The 18,105-nt window shown below is 37.2% G+C and overlaps 1 protein-coding gene across 2 annotated transcripts in view; it reads left to right on the top strand.

The window, feature by feature from the left end:
• Window positions 1-18,105, top strand: part of SMYD3 (SET and MYND domain containing 3) — a 395,661-nt gene that overhangs the window by 50,410 nt on the left and 327,146 nt on the right. For both annotated transcript variants that reach the window (XM_057414468.1, XM_057414467.1), the window contains exons 4-5: window positions 890-947; window positions 4,311-4,447. In XM_057414468.1, the coding sequence (XP_057270451.1) occupies window positions 890-947; window positions 4,311-4,447 (195 nt within the window). The remainder of the gene's footprint in view (window positions 1-889; window positions 948-4,310; window positions 4,448-18,105) is intronic.

Raw genomic sequence — 18,105 nt, 5'->3', positions numbered from 1 at the left:
GTCATAATTAAGCTCAAGGGACCTATATATTGACTTTCTCTTCCTATGACTGTGTGGTAGTATTCTAATATTATTTCTGCCTAGAAGGAAAGCACAGAGGGATACTCTTCTTTGATACTACTGAAGTTATTGGTGCTTTTCCATTAACTTCACTGGGAACTTCATTCGCCCTCATTTGGCTGAGTGGTAAGGACAGAAGCACTGTTAGCTAGTCCTGCCGTGATTTCTGTATTAGGTTCTGTTAATCTCAATTACTTTTTTTTTTTTTTTTTCCTTTTAATAAACTCTCTTGGAAGTCCTGGGTGTTTGACATTCCCATGGTTTGGTTAGTTTATATGGACTAAATGTTCTGTTAGGTTGAGCAGCTTATGACTCTGAGACTGTAAATCAAAAAGGATTTGCCTGCTTTTTTAGCTGACCCTGCCCTGATGCTGTCTGTCTTGGATAAAAATGTCTGCCTGCATTTGTTTTAGCCTGGGGTGATAAAAATACCATTTTACATCTTAATTTATACATTGCTGGGAAGAGTGTATGTATGATTGTTTTTAAAGTGCAAATATGTATGTAGTATCCTGTGCATTACTGATAGTCGCATGAAATCTGAGACTGCTCACTTCATAAATGGCTTTCAATTTTAGTATGAAGGGCCCAAGTAAATTTGCTAAGGGTAAGCTAAATAAAACAAAAAGCATAAAATATTAGTAGAGCATGTCCTTTTTTTGGGGGGGGAGGGGTTGGATAGTTTACACAAAGTATGGAATAACCAGATTTATGTTGATGCTGTTAGCCTTACCTTATTATCTTACAGGCATAGCACATGGAATAATCAATCTTCTAGAGTTTTCAAGATAAAGCATGCTATGTGTTAATTAGCTGTTTTTCTTTATAGCTTAGGCAATCAGTATGCCATTCTGAGAGACTCTACTCTTTTTCCGATCTTCAGTCAAGTAAGTAATTGCCAGCCATATTGTGGGAAATGCTTCCAAGTTCTGCTTTACAGAACAGCCATCCGATTTTCTTGCAGCTTGTGTTCTGAAGGTCTGCTCTGTAGAATAACAGAATCAATGACAAAACCTACTAAAACCTCCATGGGGAAAAAAACGTGTCTTGTTCAAGCAAAACTCTCAACTGACTTTTTGGCTTTAATAGTTTTCCTCATTTGCAGCGTATGTCTTACCTGTTTGGAGTTTAGTTTACCCAGTCTCTCTTACCAAACCAGTGCCAGTATTTTAACATGCATATACAAAAATACGTATCTTTGTACACCGAGTTTTACTTTTTTAGTAGCTATGTCCTATTGCAGAAAGCTTCAAAATAACTTCCAGAAAAAGGAAAGAAAGGCAAAATTTACAGGAGATATGTGTATTTCTTCTACATTCAGTGGAGAAAAAAAGTTAGAATTGCACAGATGTTATTTTTATGGTTTCACAAGTTTGAACTGCTTGGGTAGGAAAGGATGCTCATTATAATCTCTCAGCAGAGCTAATGTTGAAATAGAAAACATTTTTTTCCAGATTTTGCAGAAGCTTAAAGGTTAAAGACTTGTAAGGGAAGAAATACATACTCAGTTCATTCTTGCATCTTGCTTAAAGGGATTTTCTAGAGAGTAATGTGAATAATATGATTACCTCAACATTTTTTAGTGTTATTCAGAGCTTTGGCTATAAACCAGCTTGATCTATTGATACAGTTAGATGGAAATAAAATCCACATAAACCTTAAAAAAATGCAATAACTAGTATTCTGTTTTACTTCTGTACATTCTGGCATTCTGCCGCCTTGTCCCAAACTGAAAGGGCAAAAGACCTTAAAAAGGCAACAATTAAAAGGGATAGAAGGAATGCACTTCAATAATTTAAAACATCAGGCTTTTCTGCCATGGATATTCTCAAATTGTGTAACAAAGGTTTATGGGGAATTACATAAGTACCTGAATTAAGAGCAGCATTTCCCGATGCTTCAAATGAAGTTAGAATTACGAAAAACTTTCATGCCTCATGGCACTGCTGGGATCCAGGGAAGAAAATTCTTTAGGGTGCTCTATTGTACCAGTGGCTGGCTAAAGAGTGGCACAGGAGGAACTGTAGTGAAAAGTTTCCCTTTAAATACTGATTGCTTATACAGCAGTTTTCTTTAATGTGGGTAAAGATTTTTTCTGTAGCTGATAAATCCATATATATTGAGGTTTCTCAGCAAACTCCCTGTTGTTGAGCACGAGTTCAAGCATGGCACCTCTCCTTGTCGGCTCCTCTATTACTTGCAGAAGGAAGTTGTCTTCCACACAATCCAGGAACCTCCTGGTTTGCTTGTGCTGAGCCGTACCGTCGTTCCAACAGATATCAGGGTGGCTGAAGTCCCCCGTGAGGACGAGGGCCTGCGAGCGTGAGGCTGCTCCTATCTGCCTATAGAGGGCTTCATCTGCAGAGTTCTCCGCAGTAACAGGGTCCATTCACAGACCCCCACAGTAACATCCCTCATCACATTTCTCCCTTTGACCCCAAGCCACAAGCTTTCAGTTGGCCCATCACCCCTCCCCAGGCAAAGTTCCAGACCCTCCAGCCTGTCATTGACATAGATAGCTACACCCCCTCCCCGTCTGCCTGGCCTGTCTTTCCTAAAGAGCCTTTTACAGCAGCAGTTTCTCTCCCAAACCAGGGTTCTTACACAAATCAAAAAGGTTTCTTAAAAACTCAAAATGAAAACACTCATGAATTACATTCCACTTTGCTTTTGGCCTTGGTGCCTTGATGTGCTGTGAAAACTAAGTCTTGATCACTCGCCATTAAAGATCCCATGGGACTTTTTGCAGGAATCATTAGCTCTCATGTCCTGGACAAATTCCAGTATGGATAATTGCATTCTGCTCCCAACTCTGTCAATTCTGTCTGAAGTTCCAGTTGGATTTGGTATTCTTGTTTGCATCTGTTCTAAGTGGCCCTTTATACCGTGTTGCCTACGTGATTGCTCTTCTCCATTCTCGAGGTGTTTTATTTGCTAACAGTGAAGCAACTCATGTCTTCCTTTCTTTGCCATAATACATTTTGCAGTGTGTGTCAGGTAGTTTAAGATGAATGACATGATGTGGAGGAAAAATACATTTGAAGGAAAAAGCATCTTTATTTTCAAAAGAATATTATATAAGAAGTGCAAGTGTACATTTATGGTGGCTTATTTAAATCTTTTAAACTTGAGTTTTGCAGTCATCTAAAAGTTTTCTGCTTTGCTTAAAGATAGTCCTTATAGATACGATACTTTTCTGTACAAAAGATAAAAAAACCTCAGTGACATTTGCTTTAATTGCATCCTCTTTTTAAGTGAGTGACTAGGAATTAGCTTCAAAGAGGAACACAGATCTTGAATTGTCCTTCCAGGAGGATAACAAGCTTGGATACAAAAGTACAGGAAAAAATCTTTCTTAGTAAAAGGTTATTTCCCTTCCCATTAAGGGTAGATGTTTAAAATAAAATAACAATTGACCATTATGCAGAGATTAAATTGATTCACAGTGTATGATAATATTCTTTCCCTTTTGTTATAGACTGATGCTTGAATCTTTTCACCTTCTCCATTTAGGCCTTATTCATTTTGTGCTAAGTGTCGGGAAAAAGAAATGTGAAGCAGGTAATCAGGCACTGAACTTACTAGGGCAGTCATGTTTCACTTTCCATTTTATCAGACCTGATGCATGAATGATCACTTCATTAGAAACTAAGGCACTAGTCTTCTTTCTGCTTCAGAATTTCTGTCCATAAAGCATGAATAATAGTGCTTTAGTATTTAATAAAGTGATATTTGCTTAATAGTCTTCTGTATCCATTCAGTTTATCAGCTGCTGTGTATGAAACTACCTTTGTCTCCAAATTACTTTCCCTTTTCATCTGCTATCATAAAGTGTTTCTGACACATCTATGGAGAGTACAGTATGAAAATCTGCCCTGCTGAAACGACAAAGGTACTGCTGCAAAAAAATTCTAGCACATTTTAAATGTTACAAACTCAGATGACTAATTTTTGTGTGTAATGTTTTACATCTGCTTACACATCTGTTTTATCTGTTGGCTTTTGATCTTTAACATACCATTCTATTCATATGATTTGGCAGTAGTAACCTGATAAACTATTCTGTGTGTTGATAGGTAGCCGTCACAAAAAATGACAAATGTCCACCCTCTGTCAAAATTGCCCTCTGTAAGGATTAATTCTGGGCCTGGAAATGTCTAGAATGTATGGCTGCCATTGGGCATTCTCAAAATGTTGGTGAAAGGTTCCGTTTATGATCTGGTATACTTTTTTTTCCCCTTCCCCTTAAGATATTGAACAGTTAAGTGAAGAAATGAAGGACGGCCTCAGGCACCTTGCACATACCTTGCAACTGTATTTGAAAGCAGAGATCCAGGATGCATCTCACTTGCCACCTGCAATTGACTTTTTTCAGATCTTCACAAAGGTAAGTGTTAAAATGTGATTGCTTGACAACTCATAAATATCCTTTCCTTGTGTTCTTGATTTATTTTTGAGTGGGAGTTCAGTACATGGATCCAGAATGTGATATAATACAAGGTGAAATCAAACTTTGTTTTCTGTTCAGTCAGTATTTAAGTGAAGTATAGCTTTTATATAATTGTAACACTTAAAGCAGCAGCCAGAGGATATTTTTTCTTTTCCTTTTTAGAATTATCATATTTAAGCTCATGGGGTGGGGGAGTTGCGTTAAAGCCCAAACAAATTCAAAACCAATTGAGTCAATCAACCCAAGTTTTCCACTGTGATAGAGCAAATAATATCACTTTGCAGCCAAGACTTTTTCTGCAGAGTGCAATCTTATGTTTGCAGATATACTCAAATCCTGTTTTATATGCTGGTATTTGGGACACTGCTACATGTAAAGCACTTGAAATTAATTTCCACAATATAGAAAATGTTTGTTAAGTTACTAACAAAATATTGTTCACTTTTGCTGGACATATTTTATTGCTTTCAATTTAGAAAACCTAATTTGAACAATGCTAGCAGAAATACTTCATATAGAAAAGACTCATAGTTTTAACTTGATTTAATTTTTTTGATTTCTAACTGATAAATAAATTATACTGTAAGTTTTATCTTAACTCATGCATGTTTTAGTTGTTTTAATAAGCATTTTCTTATGAGTAAGTAAAACTTAGATGTTTTTCTTCTGATATAAATGGAAGGAGATTCTCTTTTAAAGAAAAGAAATATAAATGCAATATATGATTTTTTTTTTTTTTCCTTTATTCTGTTTGTACAATTGTGGAATCTTTTGCTATGGATGGAAATTAATAGGAATTAATATAATCAACTGTGGTATCTTTCTGGATTTTTTAATTGGTGGTGAGACTGCTGTGATGTTAACTTTTTCTCTGAAAAACTACACTGGCTGAAATATACTAAGTCAAAAGGACTCACAGATAAAAGCCTTATACACTACCTCGTCTCCACTCAAACTGTTTTACTTTCTTGTGTTGGCCTGCTGGTTTGGCCTGAATTTTGTCAGATGCATTTCACATGAGTATGGATGCTGTCTTACTCGGTTTAGAGAATTTGTACAGCTGAAGATAAAGCTGTAGTATGAGAGGCTGAACTGCCTAACCGGTTTGAACTGAGTCACAGATTGTAAGAAATTCTTTACAAATGCTGTTGCCTTCTGAGTAGTAAGAAGCTTAAGATGGCTGTGGTGGCTTTACAGGAGCAGTGTGATGGTTCCTTAATATATTTGAGCACTGATGAAGAAAACAGGGAAGCTTTTCACATTTTTTTATGTACACACATGCACAAACTTGTGCACATTTGTGCGCCTCCTCTTCCATCCAATATATTTTGCCTAGGTGATGCAAGTGTGCATCAGGACAGAGTGAAAGGCAAGACTTCCCAGCTCCATATCGTGTTTAGTGGAGAGCTGGGAATACTCTTCTTAATGACATTTGTCACACTACAGCTTTGCTAACACAAAGATATTTTTAAATCAATATATTCCTTGTGATTCCTTGTGTTGACTATGAATTTGTTCCTGTGGAATGTACCACAAAGTACTGAGTTTTTAAGTTGTTGCCTTATTTTTTTCTTCCCTTCTGGAAATTCAGAGGCTCTCAAACCATTAAAGTAGGTCTCATTTCCTTCTTTTGCTCATTTTGGTGAGCCTGTGTGATAGTCTGCCCTAGGCAAATGGAGAGTAAATGACATAGAGCTATCATGGGTACAGGTACTTCATATAACTAGTTATAAAATGAATGGACAGAAGGCAGAAAAATCTGATTGAACAGGTGAGTTGGTTGGGAGAAAGGAGCTGTTGACTAAATATACCCATATGCTTTATTTGTGAGTAAAATTGATATCTCATTGGGAGTTCTGTCAAGCACAGTGCATTTTGGAAGACTTTATTTTTACTCCATATTTTTCCATGTGGTAGCTAACAGCCTTCCCAGTTTGGTTGTTTGTGAGTGTGTAATGAAGTATGGCATTATATTAAGATATGATTTTAATATGCCCCCATCCCTAGTGGGATAATAGCAGACATTTTCTGCCACTGCCATAAAATATTTTTTTTGGGAGATAAGAGGAATGTCAATGTGAAAAATACTGTTTTTTTTGCTAGTTTTACTGTTAGTTTTGATTTTTTGTTTTTGTTTTCTTTCACCTTCAGCTGTAGGGATGCTTATTCCCAGCAGGTAAATTTAAGGCTTTGGAACCATAAAGTCCCTGATAAAAGACTTATGCACTTTCTTCTCTAAAAAAGAATTTTAAAAAACACCAGCTGTGATGACTTCTCTGTGTGGTCATAGAATAAAGAAATACTACAGATACATGACTTCAAGATGTAATCTTGTTTTCCCAACCTCTTACAACATTCCTTTCAAGTTCAGTCGGTGCTTATTTTAACACTGAACTTTCTTGGATCAGTTCTTTCATTGCATGCCATGAAAAGATCCAGTCAAAGGTCATTTTTTATTCTGTTTGATGCTGAATCCTCAAGAAGGAAAATAAGCAGACAGAAGGACAGACAAAAAAGAACAACAGTCCTGAAGTAAGGTAGCCAGAGCTGGTTAGTTCTTGGAAAATCTCCAACCTGATTTAGGTCAAAAGAGCTCCACAGAAGCTCTTTTAAACAGTCCTCCTTTTGTGCTGGCCTCTGCTCTTGTCTTTGTGAAAATTAATTATAGTTTTATTCACTGACTTGTGACACATAATGAGCAGAGTCCCCTTGAGTACAAACTTGTAGAAACTTCCCACTGGAATTCAAAGAAAGTTTTGACATTTTTTTCCATGGGAACAGAATTTCACTCCAATGTACCTTTGCATAAGACCTGTGGAAAATACCAGCTGTACTGAAAGGGATGTACCCTTTCAGAAGGGTAAAGTACCTACCTTCCCTTTTGCCAATGTTGCCCTGTCCTTATTAGGCAATTTACTTTTGCATCAACTGTTCTTTGAGCTGGAGTTGGATTTTTTTCATTCTTGCTATCTGATCACTCTTCAGAAGCTGCAGTTTATTTAACGTCATTTATTGAGGTTGTGACTGTTCTTAAATTCTGATCCTCTGTATTAAACAGAATTATCTGCAGTTAATTATGTGTTAAGGATTTAACTCCACTGAGACATTTTCTAATGTCAAGATAAATTTTTGACAACATGGTTTTATGGTTTAATGATGTTTCCATAACCTTGAGATAAAATCAGTCCTTGCTTTTTATGCTTCAGCTTTTACTTACATGTGTGAGGAGGTGGCCTGGAATCCTGTGAGACAATGAGCGTGGGATACAAATTGAAATTTTTTGTATACATTTATGGTTCTTCTCATAATAGCAGATAGAGCTAGAGAAACTACTTGAGACATTGAGTGAAATCTGTATCTACCATGTTGGCTCTAAAAGTGTGGGTGACTCCGCTGACTGTAAAGTCCAGGGTAGGATGAAAAAGAAAGTCAGTATCCATATGCATTAGAAACATGTTCATCTTTTATATGTCAGTCTGATTTTTGTTTTTCTGCCTCAATTTTTTTTGAGGTTTGTGAAGTTGAAATTGAAGAAGAATACAAGTTTGATGCTGTGTGCTAGTCTCTGTATACCCACCCACAGACAGTTTTAAGCAAAGGACAAACTGTCCGTTTAGGTTCTTGGTATAATTAATTTTATTCTTAAAAAGTAAGAAAGCTACTGTAAAGTGCAGAGGTACATCCCTTGAGACACCAAATGCCCTGGTCTCTTTAAAATCCTTTGTTTATTCCTCCTATCAAAGTTTAAATATATTTTACTTGCTCTTCTGAGTTTTCAATGCTTGCTTTTTATTTTGCTCAATGCTTTGACAGAGTTTCTTTTCAACATAAATGGCATTAGTACCAATTAAAAAACAAAATCTTTTTAAAGGGGTTTTGGTATGTATCTGCATAGGCAGAAGAGAACTGGGAATTGAGCAGTGTCACCTGGCCTTTGTAAAATCTGAATGCTAAATTGTGGTAATCTATTTGGATATTTTTTTAAGTACAAGTTGAAGGAAATAGTCTCACTTACTGATGTGACTGGAAAAAGTATGTTTGATCTTCACGTCGCTCTCTCCGATCTTATAGGCATCAGGTAGCTTATGTTTTCTGAGAAGACCTTTGAAGATAAGATACGTCTGCCTGGTCAACATATTCTTTAGCAGCACTTCTTAGGATTCACTAGTTAACTTAGTAATCTATGTTAGCAGGGAAATTACAGTGATTTGTAGCAAGAAAGTAAAAGGAAATATTACGATAAAGTTAAGAGTATGTTAAAATAAGAGCAAGTTAAAGGCATACAGGTGAAGGTTGCTGTCTGATGACAAGGTTGCTTTCTGATGCCAGGTTTGCTGTTCTATTTAACGCTGGATGCCTTTATTTAGTTTCCTTATGATTACGAGGCTGTGAAGTTCTTTTTCTGGAGATGACAAAAGCAAGTGCATGTTTATCCATCATTGCTCTTTATGTAATTCAAACCTAATGTACATTACTATCCTGTCTCATGCAAACTTCTGTGTTTATGGTAAATTGAAGACCAGACCGGTACTGACAAATTTGGTTTTAGTCATGGCCCAGGAAACTATTTTGCAAAAAACTTTTCATTTTTATAGTTATTTTTTCTTATAATACCCAAAGTCTTATAATTTTCAGAAATCATTATACCTAAAGCAACAGTGGTTAAGCCTAGGTGCTCAACATCCAGCTCTGTTTATATCAATCTTCTTGACTCTTTTATTTTTAGAGTTGGAGGAGTATGTTCCTGCTCATCAAACTATATCAGTACCTTTTTCTCTGACCATTGCTGTCATTAAGTCTATTACATGAGAGATTTGTTGATTATCTTTTAATATAAAGTGCTACCGGTTTAGTAGTTCTGTTGAAAAAAGATTTGTTTGGTGGGCATGTGGAGGCGGTGCGTCTTCTTTCCTGTTCCCTCTGGGTATAGCTTTAAAAAGCTTCACACTTACAGCTTTTAAGAACTGACTTGTGATCATCAGAAATGCTGTGTTCGGTTACTGCCTGAACAATTTAGGGGAATTTTTCTGTACTCTGAGTGTATTCCACGAAAGCATAACAAAACTAATTCTAGTAGACCTTCATATTTGTCAGAGGACATGGATGATCACTTTGCTAGCATTTGTTGTTGATTCTGAGGTCTGTCTTATGTAGCAAGAGGGGACTAAAATAAGCTCAGCCTCTGCTTTTGCAGTATATAAAACCAAAAGAAGTAGGGAAAATTAAATATATTAGAAGAAAACTAAGCACTGGTTCTTGAAGCATAGCAAACAACCAAGTTTTATCTGATTCTTGCAGCATAGCAAGCAACCATGTTTTATGTGAATATTGGATTTTGTTGTTTACATGCTTTCATTTCAGCATTTTACTTTTTCCTGATACAGTAGCTGAGACATTAGAAAGATTCAGCTTGGTACAGTGAAAGTAAAACTATAGGACTACAATACTTTAAACTTAACTTATGGTATAGTTCAGGTCTCTTCATTTAGTTGCTGTGTGCACCATCTGTTTACAAATTGCCTATACTGTAACAAGCACCAGGTATAGAAACTAAGGTAGAAGAATTTTAAAACAAGGAATGGTTGGGTAGAATTTGTAATAATTTGGTTGTGTGTAATAGGAAAGAAAGCTTTGTTCTTGGAGGGCAGGGGTTAGAGAAAAGACATATTTAAAGGAGGTTAATTCAACCCTGACTGAAAAGCATAAGCTTTCTAGAAGAGTTGTTTAAACCCTTGGGTGTGTGCAGGTGGGGAAGGTGTGGTGGTGGTGGAGGAAAGTGTATATGCTTGTTCAGTTGACCTTTTTTCTGTCATGAGAAGTTGAAAGTAATAAGAAGGCAGAAGAGGGTCTGGGGAAATAAATGGCAGAGCAGTGTAGGCTATTTTGCAGCTCTCACCTTTTTTTTTTCTTAGTGCTGAATTGAAAAGTATCCAGGTGGCCAGAGACTTAATTACCATTACTTGCTTAATGCTGCCCAGAGCATATCCACAAAACACAGTGCTTAAAAAGCTAATGGTCTCTGACATGTGATATACATCAGTTGCTTTTTTGGCACCCTTATGGATGTGAACTGGAAACAGTAATGATAAAAAGCTTTACCATTTGTGGTGACTGGAGTACATGCACAAAAATATATGGGGTGAGGCACCTTCTGTGTTTAGGAAAAGCCAGCATGAAACAAGGTCATGAAGATGTTTAGTAAAGGTCTGGGTAGTAAATGAGAAACACTTATATCTTCTATCGGCAATTTTAAAAGCCTCTAATTGAGGAGGATAAGCCTGGTAACTGCTTGTTTGTTGGCAGCAAACTCTTCTATCCTTGTCTTTAGCATGACCTGCAGTGTGGTTGCTTAAAGCGGTTTTGCTTGTTTGTTTTGGCTCTGAGGAGAGCTAGAACTCTGTGTGGCAGGATTATTAATCAGCTCTGAGACTTGTTTAACATGTTTAATAGATGAAAAGGGTAAAAGTTGTTTTCCTTCCAGAATGGTGTTGGAGTAGATTGATTGTTGAAAAATACCATGCTCTTTGAGTATAGGATGGGGAGCTGTGTATTTGTGGTGTTACTGTTGATTTGCTTTTATCTCAGCTTCTTCGGAGCCTCTGTGAAAATGAGGGTAACTTTCTCTGTCTAAGGTATCCTATAGGATACCTGTGAGGATATCCTATATATAACTAGCTGTTACAGTTGAAGTTATCAACAGAAGGTGAGACGATTTCTGTCACATGTAGGCATTTCAGTGGGTATCAGATAAATGATACATACCTACATGAAGTTTAGTCCTTAAAAGTGTGTTCTCTCCCTATTCCCCAGTATATGGGTGTATATATATATTTGTTAACACTGTAGCTGTGATGTTAAAATTTTTTTGGTGTGTCCTATTTCATTCAAACTACGCCTAAGTTTGTTGTGGAAATAAGATGGAGAAAGAAACAACAGTCATACTGGGTCAGGATTGCAGATGGGTTGATCCACTATTACCATTTTAAATGGGTGAGCATCAGTCACAAAGTGGTTGTATCACTGGTACACTATGAGCTGGCTTGAGATTAGTCAGCTTGTGCCATAGCAACCTGAAGGTGACAGAGTGTAAATTGGGTAGTTTCTTGGCACAGCAGTGGGTACAGCTGTTTTGTAGTAGTGACTGGCAGCAGATACTGTGGAGCAGGGTGAAACAACTCTGTGACTGATAGTCATGGCAATTTGCAATAGCTTCTTTGCTTGCGTTTCCCTACACCCCTGTCCTGGAAGTTCCCGTGCTGTCCTCAGGTAGTTTTGATTGTTGACTGACTGGCAGAGTCAAACCTAGGACTGTTTCTTTTAGGAGCTCATCTAAATTTTTGTTTCTTTTCTCCTCTATATCCACTCCTTTCCTTGGTTGTGTAAATATTGACTAGATTTTTCATACCTATAGCCATCAATAGTTGCATTTCTTCTTATAGATCCTTTGCTGGCTGTGGGCTTTTTTTAACTTTTGAATGTGTGCTCTCAGATGTGTCCCTAATGTCACAGATGCTGCAGATGATGGATTTGAACATGTCTCCCTTCAGAATTTAAAGTAATTGTGGACTGTTAAATCTTTTATAATCACTTTTGGAAATTTGGGTGTATTTTTCTAGTTTAAAATAGAAAACCTTAGGAATTAAAGCTTCCTTCCATCTCCCATTCCACAAGAACATTTTTCAGTCTGTCAATGAACCTTGTGCTTTGCCTGTACTTATGAATACAAAATTAATCTTCTTTCTTCTTCCATTATCATCAAGGCCAAGGTTTCACTCAGCCTTCAGAGGAAACTGGAGTGGATGCTCACTCATTGATAGATATTTCTATGGATCACAAGATCACTGAAATCAGAGTTGTCTATGCTCATCATGTAAATAGACTGGATGGGATTATGTGTTGCTACTGGTTTAGGTAGAAACAGTGAAGTGTCAGCCTACTGGTTTGTCAGCATTCATTCAGTGTTGTGGGTGAAAAATACTTTACATTTTTGGGCCTCTAGCCTGGGAAGATAGTAAGAAGAGAGAGAGGTGCACAAATTGCTTGCTATCTGTAACATCAATTTCCCCTGGTATGCAGAAATTATATAGACTAAGCAATGCTGACATGTTTTTCATTCTGTAGTCATTTCAGCCTTACTGAATAAGCTTGTACTCAAATTAATAAATAGGCATTTAAAACAGCGATTTGCACTATGTGTATTTGTGCTGTCTTATCTCTAGGAGAGTCACATTTGTTTTTAGACTTTATTATAGAGTAAGAGGTAAAGTTCTCTAAACTGGCTGCTAGTGAGAAATTATCAGCGTAGAATCACTTTGTTTTTAAGCTTCCAACTTTTAAAATGTTTCTATGTGTTTTTTTTTTTTTTTACTTGACAAATATCCATCATCCTGTGATACTTTAAATGGCATGAATCTGAAATTAACATCTCTTTAAATGAGAGATTTCACTTCCCTAGGTTTATTTTTCTTTTTTTCATTAAACTAAGATTTTAGACATTTCAGACAGTCAAGTAGTAATTTCTGATGCAAGTTCCAGTTCATTTGACTGGAAAGACACAATTCTGAAAACAAGCTTCAGCGGTAAAGCTTAGTGTGGTGCTTCACCAGTTTGCCCCCATTCTGTCAGTTTTCCAGCAGTGACACTCAGGACCACAATTTGTACCATTACCTGGGTAATGTAACTAGGCTGACTCCACAGCTGACTGACGGCAGGAATGACCAAGACAAGAATTCAGCTTGTTGTCTTAATATCCTTGTACCTGTAGTTAAAAGAGGACTAAGTGTATTTAACCATCTCCTATAAAAAGAATGTACTTCAGATGATTTAACAGTGGCTGCTGAGAATTACAGCAAGATTTGTACCATCCTCTTCAGTACATATGAACTATGAGGTATAAAGGATAGAAGCAATTTGAGGCAATTGTGTTAACTGTAATTTTGAAAAATGTTTTTTCCTGGTTAACTCTAACTTTATACAGCTCTCTAAAAAGACTTCTTGACATAATGAAGATGTTAATGGATACGTTTCCTATCTTATTTATTTAACTGTTCTTGTAATATTTTGTCATGACACAAAATTAAAGAATAGAAGAACCTGGACACAAACAGTACTCTGTAACAGCAGGATCTTGTACAGCGTTCATGGTTCTTATTTGCAGTAAGTTGTGTCTTCTTGAAAGCAGCTGAAATTTGGTAGATTTCCTGATGTCTCACAGTGGCCCATATTGCTGCAGGTGGTAGCAGTAGATAAAGAATCATAATGCATGTTGTGTCAGAAAGACAAAAGCAAATATGTGTGTGGCTATGAGATCAGAGAGATAGTATATCTCTATAACCACACAAAGTGTATACATATAGAGAAACCCTGCCAAGTAAAGAGAGATGTCTGGTAGCTTGTGTATTCCGGAAGAAACTGTAGTCCATTGTTACATCTCTGGTGGGAGAGTGAATCAAAAGAGCTGGGTGTCCAGAGCTGTGAACAGTGTATTTTCACGAGAGATTTTTGACTGTGAAGTACCCTACTGTCTGGGAGAACAGTAAACATATACATAAGCATATACACATCTGCTGTCCAAGCATGTTGCTGCCAGTTATCTTTCTTTGAAAGTTTTTATCTGCTAATCAGGAATTGCACCACAAACAACAAAAGTAATATAAATTATAATGGCAAACCTGCCCATGATATAAACAAACCAAACAACCCACCCAGTTCAGTAGGTCCATAGTTGTATGATTTCTAGCAACTATTTTTTACCTTTTACTATCATCTAAATGTTGTAGATTCACAAGAAATTAAATTTGCAATTTCTGCTCTAGATGAGGGAAATGTGAATTCTCATGAGAAAGGCGCAGAAAGAGAAATACAAGGCTGGTTAGGGGGGAACTTTGTGTTTTCCAGTTAACTTTGAGACATTTGAGCACCATTGTTTGCTGCCAGAGCATCTCTTGAGTTTTTGGGGATGGGAATACAGATATTTGTAGAAGTTTAAGTGAATGTCTCTAAGCGTAGGAAGTGGAGCTGACAAGGGGAGAGTGGGCTGGTGGGTTTCCTACTCATTTGTGTACTTCATCATATTTTATAATAGTTATTCTATTAGTGTTAACCCGTATACATAAGGAGAAGTGGGAAGTTGTGAATATATGTCACAATATGCTTTTAATCACTTTGTCTTGCTCATACACACTCGACTGGAGTTTTATTGTCAGTGTGTGGAGGAGGACTTCTCTGGACTACATTTTTGCATTGCTGGGGTGGAGGGGAGAGCTGGTGCATAGGCAGAAATATGATGAAGCTTGTTGCACCAAGCTTGTTGGATCAAGCAAGCGTGTAATAGTAATTTGTATTTATGTACTGTCTTCTGAAAACTGTGTAACTCCACAGTTGTCTGTCAGCTCTCCCAAGTGTGAAGGAGGAGTGTGTCACATTCTGTCTTTCTGTGGCAATTGATATTTAGTTCAACTAAGATTAAGTGGTTAATGCTCAATTGTCTGATGATAATTCTATAATTATTATTGTTAGTGATTAGGAATCTCCTTGGGTCTCATTTAATGATTTATTTTCATGCAGTAATATGAAAAAAGGTGTGTAGCTGCATTTTGACAGGTTTTCTCCTGGTGTCTAGATATTTCAGTTGCACATCTGCCATTTCAGTGGCAAGACGAATGTTAATTGTCTTAGTTCTTTACAGCAAAAAAATGAAAAACTACTTTAGACCACTAAAATTTTCTCCATCCACCTTACCTGTCTTTACAGTACTACTAGCAAAAGTTCTCATCGCTTAGCAGATGAGAAGCCCTGAGTATATGAATGATCTTGCCACTCTTCAGAATCAAAATTGCACAGAGAATTTGGAGGATGTTTGAAAGGGAGGGCAGGTGGCTGTTCTAGCTCATGCAAACAAATGACATCGATTAAATTCGTGTAATGGTAAATGATGGAATTTAGAATAATGAGGCACAGTGGCTTTATTTATTGTTCCAAGTAAAGCTTGAGTACTCAAAACAAAACCCAAAAACACCCAAGCCAAAACAAAAACCAAACAAAAAACCCCACGGTAAAAGATCTGACCATGGGATTCTATAAAGTTCATCTGGTGTTTTTAAAAGCTGTAACTGGCTTTGTTTACATAGTCAGCTTTGCTCCTTTCCCAGTAACACTGATTTTATTACTAATGGAAAGAAAACCAGTGTGGTTTTATATCCAGAATACTTTAAAGTTTTTTGAAGCTGAAAGGTAATTTTTCAGAGTGATGTTCATCTACCATTCTGGCCCAGATTGCAGATTAGCTTGCTATTCCAATCGATTTACTCTCTCTGAATTTTGAGATGTAGGGGCAATTTTGGCAATTTCTGGTCTTGTCTGTGCATTCAACACTTTTACTCTAGGAAGACTGGCCTTGCCAGACTGGATTATACCTTTACAGACTTTCTGCTCCTCAGGACCTTGTAGCCTTTTCTTGACAAAATTCAAGCAACAGGGTAATGCAACGGTAATGCACTATGTGAATCTTCAGGAGGTCTCCAAACCCCCTAAGCTAGGGTTCAGGATATAACCTCCCTGGTGTGGACCCACTGCCTCATGTTCCAGGGCATGCTGTTCTGCTCCATGCTTCACCACTGAGGCTCATTAATTTACTTCATTTATGGTGTAATATTCATCTTCTCATATCCCTTGTCCTAGATACAGACATGGTTAGGGAGTCTACTGATGCCTCCTGCATGGGGTCCTGAAGGAGGTGGTGCTGTTGCGCAGCTGGAGGGCTATCCCATTGGAAGGCACAACTTCCAGCTGCATGTGGGCTCCAGGGACCTTGCCCTGCTGTGTATTCCCATATGCCAAGGCACAATCCTGTCCTGGACCAGGCTTGTGTGTTCTTGTGCTCAGGCATGTACATTCTGTTTGACTTGAGTATCCATTCTCTCCATGTGGCCTTACGTTGAACCTTGTGTGATGAGATTCAGTCAGTGGGAGTGCCATCAGTGATTCCATGGGATCAGGGACAAGATCTGAATATACTCATTGCTGCTTAGGGACAAATGGGGAGCGAAAACTGGATTTTTCCACACTTTTTTCTTGCGAGAAGCTGCATCCTCTCACATGCCATTCTGTCGTGGTAAGTCAATCTACCTCCACATATCTACCTTAGCTCTTCTGTGTTCTGGGAGATGTTGTATTTGGATTATGTTGAGCATAATGCAAGTATATTCAGTGAGAGGTGTATACAGTGGAATAACTGTTAATGCTAGGAGTGTTGTGCATGCTGTTAGGGTACAGGTTGAGATGAATTAATTAGAACTGCTATTATTCTAGTGTTACTAGTTAATCTTACACTCTAGCCTTATGCTATAAAAAGCTTTCAGTGATGACTGTTTTACATATGTAACTGGAATGTGTTCTTATGCAAAAAAAAAGTTAAATTGAGTTTGCTTAGGGTTTTTACTTTATGTAGGATGAATTTTCTAGGTAGAATGAAACTGGTATCTTGAAGATCACACAAGACTTCTGTATGTGTGTGTTATACAGAAGAGTATATGTGAACCTGTGAACTTTGAATCCCTGAGAGAAGACGTTTTTAATTGTCATGAAGCTTGCTCTCACGCTAGAGCACTCAAAAATCACTTTGAAAATATTATTGATGTGTTTGTTATAAGGCAGTCATCATCTTCCAGAAGTGCTAGTGTACTTTGGAAGTTAGGATAAAAAGTACTTTAAAAGTATCTCCCACAAAACCACTCTTGCTCTCTGATGCTTCCATATGGCTGTGAGAATTGCTTGTGCTCCTTTTTTTCCAAACCTTGAGGGAACCTGTAATTAAAATATAGAAGGATGCACAAATTGCACAAAACCAAATTGCGTCTTTACTTTCAGAATGCAATGAATTTCCTAGCTATGGGGATATTTTTATCTGTAGGAAAGTAAGACATACTTGGAAATGCAGAAGGCTGCTCTGGTATTCTCTTGAGACATCTGCCCTCAATTAGCTGTTTGAATCAGTGATGTTATGTGTTTGTGTCTTGTTGCCTCAGAACCTCTCATTGATAGCTTCTTTTGAGAAAGAAGCAGCAGCAGAAGAAAATGTGCTCATTTACTGCTTCATTCTGATGTTGAATCATTGCACAAATTAAATTACTTATTTCATTTTTTGTGTGGTTTGTGGTTCTCTGATTGAGTAGTTGGGAAGTAAGTTTGAAGACTTTTAAAGAAAAGCATAAAGGATAAAAAATACACTGTTTAAAAAGGTTGAACTAGGGTACCCCCATTTATAACTATCATGTGGACTAAAAGACACCCTGTAAACAGAATTTGCTTATGCAGTTATTTGTATTAATGGAATTTATCCATGAAAAATTAGTTCAAATGTATTTCTAGTGGTTGGTAAGTTAAAAGAAGCAATTATATTTCATGTCTTCTAATGTGAGGCAAACACCTTGCCTGATAGCTTGCGTTTTACGCTTCAACAGTTGTTGCCAATAGCTTACCTGTCCAAGCTAAATAGCTTTTGGATATCACCAATATACTTCAAATACAGTTGTTTTTTTTTTTTAATAAATGAATACTTTTTGGGGACAGAGCCTTGGGTGACATGGTTTAGTGGG

The sequence above is a fragment of the Pezoporus wallicus genome, unplaced genomic scaffold (assembly GCF_028554395.1).
Source record: "Pezoporus wallicus isolate ANWC-B61680 ecotype Strahan unplaced genomic scaffold, APGP_CSIRO_Pwel_v1 contig_8042, whole genome shotgun sequence".
NCBI classification, from domain to species: Eukaryota; Metazoa; Chordata; class Aves; order Psittaciformes; family Psittacidae; genus Pezoporus; species Pezoporus wallicus.
The sequence above is the reverse complement of the archived record's forward strand: the minus strand, read 5'-3'. Positions and strand labels throughout refer to the sequence as shown.